The 23,046-nt window shown below is 44.5% G+C and overlaps 1 protein-coding gene across 2 annotated transcripts; it reads right to left on the reverse strand.

The window, feature by feature from the left end:
* Window positions 1–2,594: 2,594 nt before the first annotated feature.
* Window positions 2,595–22,806, reverse strand: commd1 (copper metabolism (Murr1) domain containing 1). 2 transcript variants are annotated; one of them, XM_084318004.1, is made up of 3 exons: window positions 22,624–22,806; window positions 19,402–19,695; window positions 2,595–4,734 (listed from the first exon to the last, which is right to left on the reverse strand). In XM_084318004.1, exons 1-3 carry the CDS (start codon window positions 22,801–22,803, stop codon window positions 4,627–4,629), a joined length of 582 nt encoding a protein of 193 aa, XP_084174130.1. In that variant the 5' UTR covers window positions 22,804–22,806; the 3' UTR covers window positions 2,595–4,626. The 2 variants fall into 2 exon arrangements, with proteins under 2 accessions (XP_084174130.1, XP_084174129.1); XM_084318003.1 differs by having other exon boundaries at window positions 2,595–4,794.
* Window positions 22,807–23,046: the final 240 nt, after the last annotated feature.

Genomic DNA, 23,046 nt, shown 5'->3' on the forward strand with positions numbered 1-23,046 from the left:
CATCCATAGCCATTTCTCTCTGTTCATGTCTGTTTTGTTCTTGTTTTTTGTTTAAGTTTTTCTGTGTCTATTCTAGTGTTTTAGCAATTTTTTTTTTTTTTTATCCACTTTTTCTCCCATTTTCTATATTTTCTCCCATCCCAATTTCGTATCATCCAATTCAACCCTCCCCTGTCACGAACGCTGTTTCTTGCCTCCCACAAGCCGGCTGCAATGTGGACTAAGTCATACATAGCACAAGTCCCCTCCGGTACTTGAGGTAACAGCAGTCGCATCTTTTCACCTGCGCAGCTCGATCTCTGTGGCGAGGAGTAACGTGTGGGAGGCTCACGCTGCCCCCGACACTTCCTGATTCTACTGCGCAGGCGCACCAAACGACCTGTAGGAGTCGCTGTCCACAACGCCCGATCCCCACCCATCAGTTTCCCACCCCCTAATACGGCCAATGTGTATTAGTATGAACGACCAGCTAAACTGAAAGCAATGTGGAGCGCTGGGCTCGAACTGACGAGCCCAGCGTCTCCGCATTCGTGGCGAGCGCCTTGCCCACTACGCCACGCCTGTTTTAGCAATTTTTTTAATGTTTCTTTTTTCCCCACATGTATTATTTCTTGTATTTTCCACTGATGTTTTAAAAAATGCTGTGAAGCACTCTGTGCACTCGTGCTGAGAAGGGCGCTATACAAATAAAGTTGTACTTACTTACTTAGGAGAGGACACACACACACGCAGCTTTAAATGTATTATTATTATTATTATTATTATCAAGTGTAAAGTCTGAAGCTGATCCATATACGATGCATTGGGAGAGATGGTAGAGGGGAAGTGTACGGTCTAGCAGGGGTGTAAAAAGTACCCAGAAAGTCAGAGTATCTGGCTAAAAACACACTAGAGTAAAAGTTTTAAAAAAAAAATCTACTTTTAAATGTACTTAAGTACTAAAAAGTTAAAGTAAAAACTTTTTTTATTCCGGGGCAATGAAATGTTCAGTTTTCGTCCTCTTCATCACTCGTACTATGGTTTGTGGCCATCTTCTGTAGCTTGTCACTCTGACTTCTGATAGCAGGTGTTTAATCAAAGATCCCCACTTTCTAGTCTTGCACAAGCACCAATCAGCATGGGTATGGGCGGGTTCATTTTCCATTGATGGGGATTTGATTGGCTGTTTTTACATAAAGTGTGGCCGCAGGATTAATAACGCTAACGTTCGGCCAGAGAAACAAATATACTAATTAAAATAGTTGGACGTGCGAGATTTGTACTTTGTAAGTCTGCATTTTAAATGTAAGGAGTAAAAAGTATGTTTCTTTCTCTGAAATGTAATTGATTAAAAGTACAAGTATACAAACCTAATAATACTCGAGTAAAGTACAAATCCCCAAAAGCAGTACTTAAGTATTGTAACGAAGTACAATTACTCAAGTACTTTACACCCCTGCAGTCTAGTCTGTTTTCATAATTGAGAACACTACAACAGAACTCTGGCTATAGAAAAGAAAACACAAAACCATTCTCTCAATTCATTGTCAACGGAGCTCCTACCTGATGACATCACTCCTACCTGATGACAATCACACGTTTGCCTTCTCCGGTTTCTGGCTTCGGGAAGAGAGTTGATCATGTTCATGAATAACCATGACTGAACTTTCTTTGGCCGTGGAAATAACATCATTTGGACTTCTTATAATTTGGGTGGTGTTCCCCTTTAACGTTGGAACAGCAGCGCATTGGTGCTATGGCTGTCAATCATGCCAGCTAGGACGAATATAGGGAATGTACACGCCCACAACACGAGAGACAGTTATTGAGGACGTGTACCTGCCCCCCCGGTTGGGTAAATTCTCCTTTGAGTACAGTGGAGCTTTGAACTGGAACACACTTCCCATGTCCTGATGAATTGAAAATGGGGGACCCTGATGTATTGATTGATTGATTGAAAACTTTATTAACAGATTGCAGAATGGGTACAGTACAGTACAGCTCAATACATACAATTGTTAAGGGGATGCAGACCAGAGAAAGACTTTCGTCTTGTTTACATCAGGGTCCCCCATTTTCAATTCATCATAACATATATGACATACATGACATACAGATAGACAGTACTGCTACATCTATACATTTATGACATACCAGATTTGCAAATACAGTACTTTTTGTGATACAAGAAGAGTCCAGAAAAAAGAGTATATACATTTGACGTAGAAACTGTACATTGGATTGGGTAGGTGGGGGGGGACTGTACATTGGAGGTGGTTGGGGGCACTGGGGGGGGGGTTGGGTAGGAGTGGGGGGGGGGGGGGGAGGTTGGGTAGGAGGGGTGGGTAACAAGACGAAGACATGTAAACAAGACGAAAGTCTTTCTCTGGTCTGCATCCCCTTAACAATTGTGTGTATTGAGCCGTACTGTATTGTACCCATTCTGCAATCTGTTAATAAAAATTTCAATCAACCAATCAATGAGTTTTCATTCATCATTCATTCATAGTTCTTAAGATGATTTCCGCGTTGTACCCATGTCTGTTCTTTGTGGTACCGTGTGTCATGTTTGTGGAAGACCAAGGAGCACAGTGGAAACAAGTCTCTGACTTTATTGTGTTTTATCCTTGACGTGTGTCGTTACAATCCTCTAATAAATCAAATCAAATGGAATGAAAAATAGCAAGGCATTTGGCTTCTTCTGCCTGGGTGAAGGACAGTGTTAACAAATCTCTCCAACTCTGTTACACCAACATGTTCTAGAATCTAGGATAATAATAAGGCCAACACAATATAACAAGTGTCTTCAGGATGTGTCGGCAAATAAAAAAGGTACAGAAAACAAACAGACACAAGAAACAAAACGCATTTTGTGAAAGTGCACGCACGTGGACGGGAGAACGCAAACTAAAACATTCGCAGTATAAACTACACATGTTAAACTAAAACATTTGCAGTATAAACTAAACATGTTAAACTAAACATTCGCAGTATAAACTAAACATGTTAAACTAAACATTCGCAGTATAAACTAAACATTTAAAACTAAACACCGACATTTAATTTTAGTCAAACGCTAATGAGACTGAAATGACGAAAGAAAGATTCAAGATATTTCACAAGAGAACAACTTGTTTATGTACAGAACATGTGACATGTAAACTTGAGTCAATCAGATATTAAACTGCTCTCTTACACGACTTGCATTTGATCACATGTTGGCCCCGCCCCCTTGACTGCCTCTTCCTCAGAATCAGAACTACATCTTCTTCAAGTTGAACATTTTGTTTCTTCCAGCGCCGGCACACATTTCTACAACTGCAAATACCTCAGTGTAGTGAAACTATACTGTCTAATACTATAGGGCCGTCCCCGACTAAGGATTTGGATGGTCGACTAGGATTGGCAAAAATTTGCGGTTAGTCGACTATTGGTCGAAAAAAAAAAGAAAAAAAAAATATAATATTTTTAAACTTTAAATTCTTTTTACTTTTTTCTCATTCCATTTGGGCTGTGGGGGTGCTTAATGTCTGAAGGAGTCGACTGAAGGCTTCTTGTCCTCTGCAAAAGCATGCAATTGGTCCACTGATGGATACATCTTGATATTTGTCTAGTCTAGTGTGTTCATTAGACGGGTGAAATCCTCTTTCAGTGCCTCTGTGCCTGTTTTCCTAGGCAGTTAGCTTCTGGTATGCGTGCCATTAGCGTTAGCCACGCTTCTAGGCCTCTTTTCTTTTGGAAAGAATGATGATAAAATTTTTTTTTTTTAAATATTAATATTTTTTTAATAATTTTTTTTATTATTATATTCGACTAAGAGGTTGGCCAGTCGACTACGGCTCCTTTCGGCCGATTAGTCGACTAATCGATTAATAGGGGTCAGCCCTATCTAATACACATGTACCATCGTACTTGTAGTAGAGACTTTACCAACTAAAAGGTGGGTCAACTTTATAACGGTTTGAGAGTTCACCCTCCACTAGGGGTGTAACGCTACACAAAAACCACGGTTCGGTACGTACCTCGGTTTTGAACTCACGGTTCGGTACGGGTTTTCGGTACAGTGGGGGGGAAAGTTTGGCTTTCCATGTTCCACTCAGGGGCGATGTAGTAGTGTGCAGTAACTAATTGTACTTGTAGGGCTGTCGACGTATATATTCCATATTGAAATGAATAATCTACTTGTAAATAAAAAATAAAAATAATAATTATATTAGATTGTGAAGAAAAAAAACAGCTCCCGGTGGGCGGTCGTTAAGTGGTTAACATACCGTCGTATTCGTCCGGTACACAGCCGTTCGGTACGGTACGGAACACACTGAAACTTGTTCGGTACGGTATACGTGTACCTTTACACCCCTACCCTCCACTACATCTCTTGATGGATCTAATGTAGACCTGTAGGGCTCTCTGGTGAATGTAGACCTGCTCTCTAAACGGTTTCTGTTCCCAGTCCGGTCCAGTTGACTGACTGACAGGAAACGGAGCAGACTGGCCAGGAAACGGGTCACATTCACATCACAGGAAGGAGGATGAGTCAGTCACAGAGAACATCAGCCTCTTACACCTAGAAACCATTGTCTTTATGCCCGCCACCCAACACACACGCACGCACGCACGCGCACACACACACACACACACACATCCCTAGCTGCGGTGAACAATGCTGTCGATGCTCTCCTGGATGTCGGCCATTTTCTTCAGCACCTGGTTGGCCTTGGCTTCGTCAAACTCCAGACACACAAACTCAGAGTCCTGGAAGACGAGCAAACAGAGAGGATCATGAAGGCAGCGTGCGGTTATACCCTTTCTGTCCTATAGGTGCAGGTTGAGAAAGGAAACAGAATGTTGTAAAAAAAAAATATTTATTGATCTTTTTCCCCCACCTTTTTCCTCCGATTTTCTCCCATCCCAATGTTAGTCGTTATGCCAATTCCCAATCCCCTTCCTGGTCGCTGCGCACTTACCCCCCACAGTCGGTCTGGGAGAGTGGAGGCTACCACGTGCTTCCTCCGACACACGTCCAGCCAATCAACCGCTTCTTTTCACCTGGCAGCGCGGATTCTCACTGAGAGGGCGTAGCGTGTGGAAGGATCACACTATCCCACTTAGATCCTATCCGCGCTTAGCAGGCGCCCCGACCGAACTGTAGGAGTCACTGTTTACAACGACCCGGACCCACCCCGCCAGCTTCTCCCACCCTCTAATACAGACAATTGTATTAGTGTGAACGGCAAGCCAAGCTGGTGACAACTCCGGAGCTGTGAGCTGGATTCGAACAGGCGAATCCAGCCGCTCCGGGGTTGGTGACGAACGCAATCTCCGGTAACTAGACATTCTAATAGATATACCAGTTCTTTTTTTTTTTTTTATTATTATCTTTCCCCCCCCTTCTTTTTCCGTTTTCTCTCCTCCCAATGTTAGTCGTTATGCCAATTCCCAATCCCCTTCCTGGTCGTTGCGCACTCTACCCCCTACCGTCGGTCCGGGAGGGCGGATACTATCACATGCTTCCTCCGACACATGTGTACCCAGCCCACCGCTTCTTTTCACCTGGCAGCGCGGACTCTCACTGGGAGAGTGTAACGTGTGGAAGGGTCACACTACCTCTCCTAGATCCTTCCCTTGCTGTGCAGGCGCCCCGACCGACCTGTAGGAGTCGCTGTTTACAACGACCAGGACCCACCCCCGCCGGGTTTCCCACCCGCTAACACCGCCAATTGTATTAGTGTGGACGGTCGGCCAACCCGGAAAGATATACCAGTTCTAATAGATATAACAGTTCTAATGGACATTCCAATAGCTATACCAGTTCTAATAGATATAACAGTTCTAATAGACATTCCAATAGCTATACCAGTTCTAATAGATATAACAGTTCTAACAGACATTCCAATAGCTATACCAGTTCTAATAGATATAACAGTTCTAACAGACATTCCAATAGCTATACCAGTTCTAATAGATATAACAGTTCTAACAGACATTCCAATAGCTATACCAGTTCTAATAGATATAACAGTTCTAACAGACATTCCAATAGCTATACCAGTTCTAATAGATATAACAGTTCTAACAGACATTCCAATAGCTATACCAGTTCTAATAGATATAACAGTTCTAACAGACATTCCAATAGCTATACCAGTTCTAATAGATATAACAGTTCTAACAGACATTCCAATAGCTATACCAGTTCTAATAGATATAACAGTTCTAACAGACATTCCAATAGCTATACCAGTTCTAATAGATATAACAGTTCTAACAGACATTCCAATAGATATACTAGTTCTAACAGCAACACAATTCACCACCAAGAACGAAGAGTTTAGTTTCACAAAAAGATTGGTAATTTTGTTAGCTTATGTGACTGCGATTTCCCATTATAACCGTTAGCATTGCGGCTAGCGTACGTTAGCTAATAAGGCACTGGTTAGCATAGCTGCATAGCTAGCTTCGATATCCTCCATTGTCTGTGTGTGCCGCGTAGAAGACAACATCACGGCGCCCTCGCTATGACGACCAGCTACATTGACATATCTGTATGTCGTGTATGTCATATTTTATTTATTTATTTTTTATTTATTTATTTATTTTGTGCATTGAGCCGTACTGTATTTAATTGTACCCATTCTGCAATCTGTTAATAAAGTTTTTAATCAATCAATCAATCAACATTTACATTTACATTTAGTCATTTAGCTGACGCTTTTATCCAAAGCGACTTACAAGTTCTGTACGACAAGCCATCAGGAAGGGCACAACTCTATCAGCTGAGCAACAATGTTCATCAAAGTGTTGAGTGCTACAGTGTAGGTTAGTTTATTAGGACAAGTGCATGACAGTACGGTTAGTTAGGGTTAGTTTTTTTTTTTTTTTTTTTTTTAATTCAGATAATGGTTGAAGAAGTGCGTCTTTAGTCGACGGCGAAAGATTGGACGTGATTCGGCTGTCCTAACTGGGGTGGGTAGTTCATTCCACCATTGTGGGGCAAGGACTGAGAATAGGCGACTTCTCTTTGATGACCCTCCCGGAGCTTGGATAGGAGTAGGTCTGAGGCGGCCAGAAGATGCAGAGCGTAGGGGTCTTGAGGGTGTGTAGTTAGAGACCATTGACCGGAGGTAGGCGGGAGCGGTTCCCTTTGCCGCACGGTATGCTAGGTCGAGGGCCTTGAAGCGGATACGTGCAGCAATGGGGAGCCAGTGCAGGTCCCTAAGAAGTGGGGTGACGTGGGCCGACTTCGGTAGGTTTGAGATCAGGCGGGCCGCTGCGTTCTGAATGAGTTGAAGAGGCTTAGTGGCAGTGGCCGGGAGGCCAGCGAGCAGTGCATTGCAGTAGTCGAGGCGGGAGATGACTGTTGATTGGACGAGGAGTTGGGTGGCTTCTTTTGTCAGGAAGGGGCGTATCCTTCTGACGTTGCTCAGGAGGAATCGGCAGGTTCTGGTCGTCGCTGCGATGTGAGCAGAGAAGTTCAACTGGTCGTCGAGGACAACACCAAGGTTCTTGGCGGTCGGGGACGCAGTCACAGCTGCATTCTCGACTGTGATTGAAAGGTCGGTTAGGGGGGAGGATTTGGCCGGCAGGTGGAGCAATTCTGTTTTGCTTAGGTTCAGTTTGAGGTGGTTGGACGTCATCCAGGCTGAGATGTCGGACAGACAGGCCGAGATCCGCACAGAGACGTGGATATCTGAGGGAGGGAAGGAGAGGAAGAGTTGAGTATCGTCGGCATAACAATGGTAGGAGAAGCCATGAGACGTGATAATGTTACCCAGTGATTTAGTGTAGAGGGAGAAGAGAAGGGGTCCTAAAACCGAGCCCTGGGGGACACCCGTCCGCAGGGGGCGGGTGGCCGACAGGGTCCCTCTCCATGACACTTGGTAGGAGCGGTCATTGAGGTATGATGACAGCCATGTCAGCGCAGAGCCAGCCACTCCCATTCCTGCGAGGGCCGCAAGGAGGATCTGGTGGTTGACTGTGTCGAAGGCTGCAGATAGATCTAGGAGAATCAGGACAGAGGAGAGGCCTTTCGCTTTTGCTAAGTGAAGTGCCTCTGTGACCGCAATGAGGGCTGTCTCTGTGGAGTGACCAGTCCTGAAGCCTGACTGATTAGGGTCTAGGAGGTCATTCTGTAAGAGATAAGTAGTAAGTTGGTTGGATACAGCACGTTCAAGTGTTTTAGAAAGGAAGGAGAGAAGAGAGACAGGACGGTAGTTGCCTATGACGGTAGGGTTCAGGGTTGGTTTTTTTATGAGCGGCGTGACTCTGGCTTGTTTTAGGGAGGTGGGGACCACCCCCGAGTTGAGTGAGGAGTTGATGGTTGCAGTTAGGAATGGGAGGATGTCTGGTGCTATGGTCTGGAGGAGTGGGGAGGGTAGCTGGTCCAGCTGGCAAGTAGTCGGACGGTTTGACGTTACCAGTGTCAGGGTCTCTGCTTCTGTAATGGGAGAGAAAGATGACAGAGTGAAGGATGAGGTTCTCGATTCAGCATTTGGAATGGGTGGGGGTTGGGAGAAGGAGCTGCGGATGTTCTCCACTTTTTCCTCAAAGAAGATCGCAAAGTCTTCGGCAGAGAAAGATGAGGGAGGGGGGGGTGGGGGGGGAGTGAGGAGGGAGGACATGGTAGCATGCAGTTTGCGAAGATTCTTGGCAGAGGCCTCGATCCTATGGTGGAAGAAAGAAGCTTTGGCATTAGTGATGGTTTTGGAGAATGTTAACAAGAGGTTGTGATATGTGTCGATGTCAGCAGTGAGGCGTGACTTTCTATACTTCCTTTCAGCTGCTCTCAGGACCTGTCTTTGTTCTCTCACTGGATCTGTCAGCCATGGACTGGGTGGGGAACGGCGGGCAGGTTTTTCAACGAGGGGACAGAGCTTGTCGAAGGAGGTTGCAAGGGCTGAAAGGAGGGTGGAGGTTGCCATCTCTGTGGAGAGGGCAGAGAAGGTGTCACTCAAAGGTAGAGCGGATAGTATGTCAGAGGAGAGGGTGGAGGGGGATAGGGAGGGCAGGTTGCGTCTGAGTGAGACTGTTTGAGTTGGGGTGAAGACCTTTCGGTTAAGCATGAGAGTTAGTGAGAAGGATATGAAGGAATGGTCAGATACATGTAGGGGAGTTACCGTGGTGTTAATGATGCTGGAGTTACGGGAAAATATGAGATCCAAGGAGTTGCCTGCTTTGTGGGTGGGAGGCATGGCAGTGGGAGTCAGGTCAAACGATTGTAGGAGGGAGACTACTATGACTGACTGAGATGAGTCAGTCATAGTAGGGAAAGTAGGGAAACAACTGACAGCCCTGATATATAGACGAGACCTCGTCACCAGGCTTCACCACCAATTCGAAGCCAGATCCCAGGTCAGTCACAGGGGACAGAACAACCGTGTATATCACGTGTCGTGAGGGTGGAGTCTAGAGATATCAAGCCTGATCCCAGGTCAGTCACAGAGGACAGAACAACCGTGTATATCACGTGTCGTGAAGGCGGAGTCTAGAGATATGAAGCCTGATCCCAGGTCAGTCACAGGGGACAGAACAACCGTGTATATCACGTGTCGTGAGGGCGGAGTCTAGAGATATGAAGCCTGACCCCAGGTCAGTCACAGGGGACAGAACAACCGTGTATATCACGTGTCGTGAAGGCGGAGTCTAGAGATATGAAGCCTGATCCCAGGTCAGTCACAGGGGACAGAACAACCGTGTATATCACGTGTCGTGAGGGTGGAGTCTAGAGATATGAAGCCTGATCCCAGGTCAGTCACAGAGGACACGACAACCGTGTATATCACGTGTCGTGAGGGCGGAGTCTAGAGATATGAAGCCTGATCCCAGGTCAGTCACAGGGGACAGAACAACCGTGTATATCACGTGTCGTGAGGGCGGAGTGTAGAGATATGAAGCCTGATCCCAGGTCAGTCACAGAGGACAGAACAACCGTGTATATCACGTGTCGTGAGGGCGGAGTCTAGAGATATGAAGCCTGATCCCAGGTCAGTCACAGGGGACAGAACAACCGTGTATATCACGTGTCGTGAGGGTGGAGTCTAGAGATATGAAGCCTGATCCCAGGTCAGTCACAGGGGACAGAACAACCGTGTATATCACGTGTCGTGAGGGCGGAGTCTAGAGATATGAAGCCTGATCCCAGGTCAGTCACAGAGGACAGAACAACCGTGTATATCACGTGTCGTGAGGGCGGAGTGTAGAGATATGAAGCCTGATCCCAGGTCAGTCACAGGGGACAGAACAACCGTGTATATCACGTGTCGTGAAGGCGGAGTCTAGAGATATGAAGCCTGACCCCAGGTCAGTCACAGGGGACAGAACAACCGTGTATATCACGTGTCGTGAGGGCGGAGTCTAGAGATATGAAGCCTGATCCCAGGTCAGTCACAGGGGACAGAACAACCGTGTATATCACGTGTCGTGAGGGTGGAGTCTAGAGATATGAAGCCTGACCCCAGGTCAGTCACAGGGGACAGAACAACCGTGTATATCACGTGTCGTGAGGGTGGAGTCTAGAGATATCAAGCCTGATCCCAGGTCAGTCACAGGGGACACGACAACCGTGTATATCACGTGTCGTGAAGGCGGAGTCTAGAGATATGAAGCCTGACCCCAGGTCAGTCACAGGGGACAGAACAACCGTGTATATCACGTGTCGTGAGGGCGGAGTGTAGAGATATGAAGCCTGATCCCAGGTCAGTCACAGAGGACAGAACAACCGTGTATATCACGTGTCGTGAGGGCGGAGTCTAGAGATATGAAGCCTGATCCCAGGTCAGTCACAGGGGACAGAACAACCGTGTATATCACGTGTCGTGAGGGCGGAGTCTAGAGATATGAAGCCCGACCCTCGCCGGGGGCCTTTTGAGCGTCACGACCTCCGTGAGCGGTGCATTTACATTAGGGCTATTAATCGGGGGGAAAAAAACACAATCTCGATTCATACACTTAATCAAACGCATTTCTAAATGATGACGATTTCTTTTTATTAAAATATATAATATATTTATTTATTTAAAAAAAAAAAATTTACTTTTAACTTTACTTTTTTAAATGATGACGATTCTGACTCGAGTTATTTTGTATGTTACAAGAGACTTAAGTTTAAGTCAAGCACTTTGATATATGTTGTTTAAATTTAAGTCAAGCACTTTGATATATATATATTTTTTTTTACCTACTTTTTCTCCTCCTTTTTCTGTGATTTTTCTCCCCATCCCAATTCCCTCTCGTGCCAATTCTCCCTGTCCTGTCCTGATCGTTGCTCGCATGTGCCCCCCACTGGCCGGTCGTAGGGAGGATAGAAGCCTTGCATCACGTGTCCCCTCCGATACATGTGGAGGCAGCCAGTCACATCTTTTCACCTGCCAGCGCGGACTCTCATTGGCGAGGAGTAACGTGTGGGAGGCTCACACTGCCCCCGCCATTTTCCTGTCTCTGCTGTGCAGGCGTCACCCAACCGACCTGTAGGAGTCGCTGTCCACGACGTCCAGATTACCACCCATCGACTCCCCTCCCGCTGACTCTGCCAATTGAGTCAGTATGACGGCCGGCCCAAGCCGGAGGCAACGCTGACAGCCGGATTCTATACCGGTGTCTCTTGCGTTGGTGACGAGCGCAATGTCCGCTGCGCCACCCAGCCGCCTAAACACTTTGATATATGTTATGTTGTCTGTTTAAGAAAGAGTTCAATAAATGATTTTATTCTTTAGCCAGAATCGGTCAGCCCTAATTTACATACTGTAACAGCTTTTTATCCCAAAGCACTTTACAATTTAGTTCCTCGCATTTGTACCCATTCACACACCAATGGCGGAGGTGCCAACCTGCTCATGAATAGAATAGAAATACAATAGAAATACTTTAAATCATCCCGAGGGAAGTTTGACACTACAAGTCGCTCACGGTAAACATTTAGACAGAATAAGAATAACAAAACAAACTGTAACTGGGAAACTGTACATTGGAGGTGGTGGGGTGGGTGGGGTGGGGGTTGGGTAGGCGGCACGATCGGCCAATGGTGGCTCCATTCGGCCCACGTCTGTGACGACACTGTGAGTGACATGTGGGCGTGTTCATTATGTTCAATACGCTTTGAAAATTTATGAAGTGGCGTCCAGAGGCTCTCTCCCTCTCCCTCTCCCTCTCTCTCTCTCTCTCTCTCTCTCTCTCTCTCTCTCTCTCCCTCTCCCTCTCTCTCCCTCTCTCTCTCCCTCTCTCTCTCTCTCTCTCCCTGTTATGTTCTCCCTCTCTCTTCAACAACTGTTGCCCGGGGCGACCACATTGTCTGTTTTGTTTATCCCACCGTCTTTTGTTCCGTTTGAACAGCAGCTCTGGGAGAAGGCGCATGTTTTCAGAGAGGCAGGAGATCACAGGGTTTGAATGGATAGAAGAGGTGTTTCCTAGAGTATCATGGTAACGTCCTTTGGTACACTATGAGATAGCTGCTTGATTGATTGATTGATTGATTGAAAATGTTATTAACAGATTGCAGAATGGGTACAATACAGTACGGCTCAATACACACAATTGTTAAGAGGATGCAGACCAGAGAAAGACTTTCGTCTTGTTTACATCAGGGTCCCCCATTTTCAATTCATCATATGACATACATGACATACAGATAGACAGTACTGTCTGCTACATCTGTACATTGAACTGTACATTGGAGGGGGGTTGGGTTTGGACATTTACAGGGGCCAGTTTCGAATTGCAGTCTCCCGTAGGTGCTCTTTGAGAGAGGTTTTGAAAGTGGGTAGTGATTCACATTCCTTTACAGCTGTGGGTAGGGCGTTCCACATTGTTGTGGCAATGCTTTGGTGCACTATAAGATGGCTGCTTTGGTGCACTATAAGATGGCTGCTTTGGTGCACTATAAGATGGCTGCTTTGGTGCACTATGAGATGGCTGCTTTGGTGCACTATGAGATGGCTGCTTTGGTGCACTATAAGATGACTGCTTTGGTGCACTATGAGATGGCTGCTTTGGTGCACTATAAGATGACTGCTTTGGTGCACTATAAGATGGCTGCTTTGGTGCACTATGAGATGGCTGCTTTGGTGCACTATAAGATGGCTGCTTTGGTGCACTATAAGATGGCTGCTTTGGTGCACTATAAGATGGCTGCTTTGGTGCACTATGAGATGGCTGCTTTGGTGCACTATGAGATGACTGCTTTGGTGCACTATAAGATGACTGCTTTGGTGCACTATAAGATGGCTGCTTTGGTGCACTATAAGATGACTGCTTTGGTGCACTATAAGATGACTGCTTTGGTGCACTATAAGATGACTGCTTTGGTGCACTATAAGATGGCTGCTTTGGTGCACTATAAGATGACTGCTTTGGTGCACTATAAGATGACTGCTTTGGTGCACTATAAGATGGCTGCTTTGGTGCACTATGAGATGGCTGCTTTGGTGCACTATAAGATGGCTGCTTTGGTGCACTATGAGATGGCTGCTTTGGTGCACTATGAGATGGCTGCTTTGGTGCACTATAAGATGACTGCTTTGGTGCACTATAAGATGACTGCTTTGGTGCACTATGAGATGGCTGCTTTGGTGCACTATGAGATGGCTGCTTTGGTGCACTATAAGATGGCTGCTTTCGTGCACTATAAGATGGCTGCTTTGGTGCACTATAAGATGGCTGCTTTGGTGCACTATAAGATGACTGCTTTGGTGCACTATAAGATGACTGCTTTGGTGCACTATAAGATGGCTGCTTTGGTGCACTATGAGATGGCTGCTTTGGTGCACTATAAGATGGCTGCTTTGGTGCACTATGAGATGGCTGCTTTGGTGCACTATGAGATGGCTGCTTTGGTGCACTATGAGATGGCTGCTTTGGTGCACTATAAGATGACTGCTTTGGTGCACTATAAGATGGCTGCTTTCGTGCACTATAAGATGGCTGCTTTGGTGCACTATAAGATGGCTGCTTTGGTGCACTATAAGATGACTGCTTTGGTGCACTATAAGATGACTGCTTTGGTGCACTATAAGATGGCTGCTTTGGTGCACTATGAGATGGCTGCTTTGGTGCACTATGAGATGGCTGCTTTGGTACATTAATGACTAAGATGGCTGCCGTAGAATTATGATAAGTGTTGTCATGGGAACCAGCATTGCTTGATGTGTGGACAGAGAATGAGATCCAGATGAAATGGACACAACACAACAACACAACACAACAACACAACAACACAACAACACAACTGTCACTGGTATTACCAAGGTCTTCAGACTTTTACAACCGTTCCTTGACAACAATGTGGAGATCCAGCGCTGGGACCAGGGTTCTATAGAAGTGATTCAACCATTAGAACGCTGGTGCCAGGGTTCTATCGAAGTGATTCAACCATTAGAACGCTGGTGCCAGGGTTCTATTGAAGTGATTCAACCATTAGAACGCTGGTGCCAGGGTTCTATAGAAGTGATTCAACCATTAGAACGCTGGTGCCAGGGTTCTATTGAAGTGATTCAACCATTAGAACGCTGGTGCCAGGGTTCTATTGAAGTGATTCAACCATTAGAACGCTGGTGCCAGGGTTCTATCGAAGTGATTCAACCATTAGAACGCTGGTGCCAGGGTTCTATCGAAGTGATTCAACCGTTAGAACGCTGGTGCCAGTCAGCGCTCCAGTAGCGGTTACCTTCCACATCATTGACCAAACCTTCATTATATAAGAACCTTAGATAAAAATATATGGTGGATCTGGTGATTCTCGCGCACCAAACTAACATTGGTGTCCGTGACAGAATGACCAAACCTTCTCTAGCAGTAGCAGCCACGTGATGGTTCACCGGGAGAAAACCACGATAACGCCCTGCCCGCCGGACAGACAGACTGACCTGGACCCATCCCAGTCATTACAGGGAGGAGGGTTCAATAGTTCTAAATGATTGGATTATAGATTACATTTTATTGTCATCATGCAGCACAAGTAGAGTACAGGGAAAGGAAGTTTGGCATCCAACCCGAGTGCAAAGGTCACAGTAAAGTGCAACAGTATATATATAATGTACAGGTGATTTAAACTGGGTATATATAGAATATATAAATTAGTACACTACTACTGAGTAATGGTGCTAATCAGATGTGCGTACAGAGATGTAGTATTAATATTATGTACAGTGATACAGGTATAAAGACACTATGGTAGTAAGTCATACTGGCCAGCAGCGTAACTAGTAAGAGTAGGTAAGGCATATGTACAGATATAGATATAGTATCTCTACAGATATGTAAAAAGGATTATGTGAAGTTATGTACAGGTATATGTGGATAGATATCTATACAGTAAGAATATATACACACAGTATATACAGCATTATTGTACATGCTATCATACAGAGTTATATGGGTTATCTGCAGGTGTATAAGTAGGTATATTGAAGGATTAAATGCAGGTATATTCAGACAGATATATGTATATATCTATATTTATATACAGTATGTATGCTGTAAATATAAATAATATACAACCCCTCCCACCCACTACACACGGACTCGGCTGACAGAAGGAGCACGTTCAGTGTTAGACTAAGACTCCCAAGATGCAAAACAGGAAGTCCTTCATTCCGACAGCCATCAGACTATATAAGGTATCACTGTGCCTCACTGCATCACTGAGCACAGAGTGACGGTACAACTCTGGCATAATCTTCCTGGACTTTTACTTTTTAAATCTTATTACTGTACATTTTACCGTATATTTTTGGCTGTATATCTTAGAATGTATATCCCTGATTGGATTTTTTACTACCTAAATGTTTACTGTGAGTGATCTGTGGCGCTGACTTTCCCTCTGGATCGATAAAGTACTTCTATTCTATTCTATTCATTATTAAATGCATATATGCTGAATAGTGAATATACAGCACTGACTGTTGTACATGCTATCATACAGAGTTATATGGGTTATCTGCAGTTGTATAAGTAGGTATATAGAAGGATATATAACTAAAAGGAGAAAACCTTCAAAAAGAAAGAAGGGACCGCACACTCCTAGGACTGGTTTTTGCTTTTTTAGTGTGCGGTCCCTTCTTTCTTTTTGAAGGTTTTCTCCTTTTAGTTTATATATCTCTCTTGCGCTGACCTGCACCTCCAGTCGGGGTCCAACTAGATGTGCACGAGTCTTATTTAGTTTAGGTATATAGAAGGATTATATGCAGGTATATTCAAACACATATATATATATATATTCTTAACAGCTAACAGCTCAGTGGTTTTCCTCACCTAAGGGATCAGCCATCGCATTATCGAAAAACAGAGCCAGTCCGGATTTCTTCATTAATGTTTTTGGGAACGACTAATAATAACCTTGTAAAAGCTACAGCATTTAAAATAGGATGATATCAAGGTCGCACGGCGTGGCTGACCTGATTTGTCAGCGCCAGGGGAGTGTCAGACTAGCACAGATAGAGGAGGCTAGAACCGGAGAGACTACATGACGAGGAGACGGATCACTGTGGGAGTTTTAGTAGCAGTAGTAGTGGTAGTAGTAGTAGTATCTGTAGTAGTAGTAGTAGTAGTAGTAGTAGTAGTGGTAGTAGTAGTAGTAGTAGCAGCTGTAGTAGTAGTAGTAGTAGTAGTAGTAGTAGTAGTAGTAGCTGTAGTAGTAGTAGTAGTAGTAGTAGTAGTAGTAGTAGTAGTAGTAGTAGTAGTAGTAGTAGTAGTAGTAGTAGTAATAGTAGTAGTAGTAGTAGTAGCAGTAGTAGTAGTAGTAGTAGTAGTAATAGTAGTAGTAGTAGTAGCTGTAGTAGTAGTAGTAGTAGTAGTAGTAGTAGTAGTAGTAGTAGTAGTAATAGTAGTAGCAGTAATAGTTGCAGTAGTTGCAGTAGTAGCAGTAGTAGTAGTAGTAGTAGTAGTAGTAGTAGTATAGCGCTTTTCCGAATGCTCAAAGACACTTTTTTTTATATATAAAAGGTGAGAGAGGAAGGAGTTCAAGGCTTGAAGGCCAGGGTAAAAAGGTGGGTTTTGATGGCTTTTTTTTAAATGATGAGAGGGTGTCGTCTGCATGACGGATATGGTTGGGCAGTGCGTTCCAGAGGGTGGGGGCAGCTGCAGAGAAGGCCCTGTCGCCCCAGGTCCGGAGCTCAGTCCTGATGGACTATATATAGAAAAGACATTTTAATCGTATCTCCTGTGCTGGAACAAGCACTACCATAGCGTGGAGTGGAGAGATAACACACAATACATATAATAATTCATGGAAATATACTAAAAAGCTATTTATGGCCGGTAAGAATCTCTCTGGCTGGTCGTTTTTTTTAATCTAAAGCTAAAAAGGACGAGGATACTCATTAAACATTTTGAAATATTTAATTGCAAATATAATCAATTGTTGTTGATGGTAAATTAATGGTTTACTTTAGATTAAGCGATAAAATAATCAACAGATTAATCGATAAAGAAAAATGATCGTTAGTGACGAGCCCTAGTTTAGTTCATTATTAGTCCGTTTTTTTATGCTTTTTTCCCCGCGCTGAATTAGTTATTTCCTGAAAAGGTAACATTTTAAAAGGGGCATTCTGCATTACATGCGGGAAACACAATTCTCTATGAAATCAACTAATCGATTAGTCGACCAATGCCATTTCCATTCAATGGCAAATGGCTGCATTTTTATATAGCGCGCTTTTTATCCAAAGCGCTTTACAATTTGTTCCTTACATTTTTACCCGTTCACTCACACATGAATTTCACACACAGACGGCGGAGGCGACCATGCAAGGTGCCAAGGTGCCAGCCCTGCACACCCTCTCAGACACTCACAGGATGTCCCTGATGCCACGTCTGTCCCCCTCTCAGACACTCACAGGACGTCCCTGATGCCACGTCTGTCCCCCTCTCAGACACTCACAGGACGTCCCTTAATGCCACGACTGTGCCCCTCTCAGACACTCACAGGACGTCCCTGATGCCACGTCTGTCCCCCTCTCAGACACTCACAGGACGTCCCTTAATGCCACATCTGTGCCCCTCTCAGACACTCACAGGACGTCCCTGATGCCATGTCTGTCCCCCTCTCAGACACTCACAGGACGTCCCTTAATGCCACATCTGTGCCCCTCTCAGACACTCACAGGACGTCCCTTAATGCCACGTCTGTCCCCCTCTCAGACACTCACAGGACGTCCCTGATGCCACGTCTGTCCCCCTCTCAGACACTCACAGGACGTCCCTTAATGCCACATCTGTGCCCCTCTCAGACACTCACAGGACGTCCCTGATGCCATGTCTGTGCCCCTCTCAGACACTCACAGGACGTCCCTGATGCCATGTCTGTGCCCCTCTCAGACACTCACAGGACGTCCCTGATGCCATGTCTGTGCCCCTCTCAGACACTCACAGGACACTCCTGGGAACATGATCTGGGGCCCTAGCATCCATAGCGACTCTACAAACCAAATAAAAGAAACATGTATTTCCCTCGTGCCCTCTGACCTAGTCAGATTCAATCAACGTTTGTCATCGTTGTTCTATTTATGGATGAACGGCAGCGAGGTAGGAAACTATGTTCAAATCTTTTGAGCTAAATCACATGGGCTGAAATCAAACAACTCACATGATCTAGAAGCATTCGTCCGTCTCTCTCCGTCTCTCTCTACGTCTCTCTCTCTCTCTCCGTCTCTCTCTCTCTCTCTCTCTCTCTCTCTCTCTCTCGCCCTCTCTCGCCCTCTCTCCCCCTCTCTCGCCCTCTCTCGCCCTCTCTCGCCCTCTCTCCCCCTCTCTCCCCCTCTCTCTCTCTCTCTCCTGGATGACATCATGGACTAGAGGCGAGGGGAGCTGAACGCACAGACAGGTCGTTACATGGTTTCATCCAGACCGCGCCTGGAGATTCTCAGTTGCACTTTACCGTTACATTTGCACTCTGGTTGGATGCCAGACTTCTTCTTTTCGTTGTACTGCACCCGTGCTGCTGTATGATGACGACAGTACATTTGAATCTAATGGAACCTATACTAAAGCTGTGATGGTACCGAGCGCGTGACGGGGGCGGGGAGGAGGACTGAGCCCAAACGTTCGAACGTTCGGACCTTCGTTCGTTACGTTGGCAGTCGAATTCTAAATCAACATTAGAATTTTTTATTTTTAATAAAAAAAAATATTTAATTTTTTTATATATCTTTTTGATGTGTCTATATTCATTCTGTTTAAACCAATGGGGTTTTTCTTCACAGTTGCAGATAAAGATTAGGCTACACTATTATTATTAATAGTATTAGAAACTGATGAGTTATATTCATTAAAGAAAGTTGATTTAATAAAAGACTCATTTAGTTTGAGGATATTTATAAAAAAAAATAAAAAAAATAAAAACTATTTAGAATTAATAATTTTTTTAAATTTTTTTGGAAAACCCCTGACGAAGTTCGAATCCCAAAAACAGGCTTCGGGGGGAGACAGCCTCACCTGTCCGGTGCGCCCCAGCTCCAGCTCCACCAGGGCCACGGGGCTGCTGCTGCTGCTGCTGCCCCCCCGGCTGGCTGCGGTGCGGAGGTCCACCCTCCAGGCGAGGCCCCTGAGGGCCGGCTCCCAGCGGCTGCGGCTCAGCAGGCTCTCCCGGACGCGCGGCCGCTGGCTCTTCCAGAAGCGGGAGAGGGCGGCCGCCTGCTCGGCGCTCAGCGCCCCGCCGGCCTGCTTCCTGGTCTGGGCCGTGAGGTAGGCCTCCAGCTGGGCCTGGTCCATGTCCGCCGCGGCGATGCACTGAGGAGAGGGGAGAGAGGGGCGGAGTGAGAGCCAGGAACACACAAGAGAGCAAGGAACTAGGGGTGTCCGAGATTATCGGCCCATATTGGCATTAAAATGTAATGTCGATTTTTACATTTATTTAACCTTTATTTACCCAAGCAAGCAAGTAAGAACAAATTATGATGTCAAAAGTATGCATAATGTTGTGTTAATTCCACGACAAGAGATATGTAATGTTAATTACCTGAAGTTATTCAGTTTTTGGAGGGGGGGGGGGGGGGGGGGGGGGGACCCAGCATATATCGGTATCGGTTGATATCGGCATCGGAAATTAAGTGTTGGACAATATCGGTATATCGGATATCGGTAAAAAAAAAAGCCAACATGGAACATCCCTACTCAGAACCGCTGTGGTTCATAAATTCAAGTTCTGTTTTATTTGTCACATGTAATGTCTGAGATTGTGCTTCATATACAGTAAAAAAAAAAAAAAAAAACCAAACACTATACAAAATAATATACAATATACAAAACTAAAGTACAAAATGCAACTGAATGCAAAAATGAGGTAGAGAGATGTAGTGCAAATCTGTTTAGTAGTAATAAATAGATAAAATATGGGTGTGTAGTGTTAAAAAGTGTCTAAAGTGAGTGTTTAAAGTTAAATGTTTAAAGTGAGTGTGTGGATGTGTGTGCAATGACTGTAGAATGAATGGGTTAGTGTTGCGTAGAGTCACTGAGCGTCCTGATGGCCTGTTGGGGATAGAAGCTCCTTCTGGCCATGAGACTCTGGTAGCGCTAATTAGGTCTCATAGCAAAATAGGGCTGTCCCCGACTAAGGATTTGGATGGTCGACTAGGATTGGCCAAAATTTGCCGTTAGTCGACTATTGGTCGACTTAAAAAAAGTATAATATTTTTAATTTTTTTTGTATCATTCCATTTGGGCTGTGGGGGGTGCTTAATGTCTGAAGGAGTCGACTGAAGGCTTCTTGTTCTCTGCAAAAGCATGCAATTGGTCCACTGATGGATACATCTTGATATGTGTCTAGTCTAGTGTGTTCATTAGACGGGTGAAATCCTCTTTCAGTGCCTCTGTGCCTGTTTTCATAGGCAGTTAGCCTCTGGTATGTGTGCCATTAGCGTTAGCCACGCTTATATGACTATTTTCTGTTGAAAAAAATGATATAAAAAAAAAAAAAAGATAAAAAAATAAAAAATAAAAATTATAATATTCTACTAAGAGGTTGGCCAGTCGACTACGGCCCCTTTCGACCGATTAATCGACTAATCGATTAATAGGGGTCAGCCCTAGAACAAAGGTAGCTAACTAAGGTCAGGGCAACATGTCACATCACAATACTTTTATAATTGTTTAACTTTGAGGGCATATCGATCCCCCCCCCCCCCCCCCCCATACAAATCACAAAGCAATGTGATGTCTTTTGGAAGAAGACCATAACGTCTTGACATTACCACTGCAATGTGTAATGTCTTATATTTATTGGATTTAAATGTTAAAGGTGCTATAGATAAAAAAATGTGTATGTTGTGTTGTGAGTAATCATTATTTAAAAAGAATAATATACATCCACAGAGCTTTTAGAAAGGTGTGGAATAAAAGTATTGCTTTTCTCCCCCGCAAAAAAGGTATTGATTATTTATCATTGAAAAAATATTTGCGGGTCCAAAATGTATGTTGTTTAAATGTTGCAGCAGGCATTAAACTACTTCCCATTCCCCCCACGTGGAATGCACCCGATTGGATCAATTACATACTGGTGCTCTAGAGTCTAGAGCGACATATAGTGGTTCAATTGGCGATAAGTGTGTTAGTGCTGCCCCTGCTGAGGAAGGATACATGGCTGCTGGTGTGGGAGAGATGCAGGATTCATGCAATAATCCCGATTCTGGCTTTTGTGACTGTCCATCAAATAAATAAAAAATAAATAAAATAAATTCTTACTGTCTTCTACTATTTCCTACTATTATTTTAATTAATTCCACTAATTAATCTCCCTTGTCTATACTACTACCTACTATGCTAATATGTTTAAATACTCCTATGCACTTCATTTCTATCCCATTCAATATGTTGTGATTTAAAGATACTATAGACTAGACAACATGCAGCCACTAGATGTCGCACTAGACTAGCAACAGCATGTCATTTATCCAATCAGGTGCATTAATCAATGAATCAAGGTTTGAGAACTACTGATCTAGGACGGTCCTAGCAGCATTTGATATGATCAACTCTTCCAAAGTAAGCAGAGGATGATGAAGGCTAATCTGAGATGTGGATTGGGATGTAAACACATTTAGCAGCTGTTGCACTGACAATAAATGGGAGACTGGCTTTGTTTATACTAGTACTGTGTATATATATATAGCACTCTCTTATCTTTCAAACAACTCTTGGAGCTGTACACTAGTGTGATATATATATCACAGGTATTTGATGATTAGGTTGAGAGAAAAAAAACGTATTTCTTGTTTCTGGCTGAAGGAGGGAGACAGTGGTGGATGTCCGAGAATAATGCAGACCAAACTAAGGAGGAGTATATAAAACGGTGTCTAAGTCGAACGTAGATATAGTCGTGTATGCACCCATTGGACCAAACTAGTTAAGAAACTCAGTTGCAGGACAGTCATGTCGTTATACTACTGTATTTGTAAATCTGGTATGTCATAAATGTATAGATGTAGCAGTATTGTCTATCTGTATGTCATGATGTATGTCATATTCATATATATCCTGATGAATTGAAAATGGGGGACCCTGATGTAAACAAGACGAAAGACTTTCTCTGGTCTGCATCCCCTTAACAATTGTGTGTATTGAGCCGTACTGTATTGTACCCATTCTGCAATCTGTTAAATAAAGTTTTCAATCAATCTACTGTCTGCACTAATAACTGAACTTGGACCAGAGAGAAAGCACCTTTAGCAGCCCTCTCATGGTCTCGTGCAGGGCGTGGAACTCGTCCTGCGGCAGCTCGGGATACAGTTCACTCCTCAACAGCTCCTCCGTGAGCTCCGTGTTGTTGTGATATGTTCTCTGAGCTATTCCGTGCAGGAGGCCGCCGAGACATCTCGCCGTCGTTGTATCGACATCCGCCATGTTTCCCCCGTGGTGTTGTTGTGGTCACGCGGTTCACGTGTCACGTGACCAAAAATAATGACAACGGGCGTCTATACTTTCCGTAGCCGCATTTCTGGCAAGACGCTACTCTGATTGGTCGACGCCTGTTTCTACACTGGTTAAGCTTAGGCACTCTTTCGAAGTTGGTTACGGTTAGAGTTTGTCTTAGAGCATGGCGATAGAACGCCAGGTAGTTTGCAGGCTGTTCGACGCGGAAATTCT

The sequence above is a fragment of the Notolepis coatsorum genome (assembly GCF_963971535.1).
Source record: "Notolepis coatsorum genome assembly, chromosome: 7".
In the NCBI taxonomy this organism is placed as follows: domain Eukaryota; kingdom Metazoa; phylum Chordata; class Actinopteri; order Aulopiformes; family Paralepididae; genus Notolepis; species Notolepis coatsorum.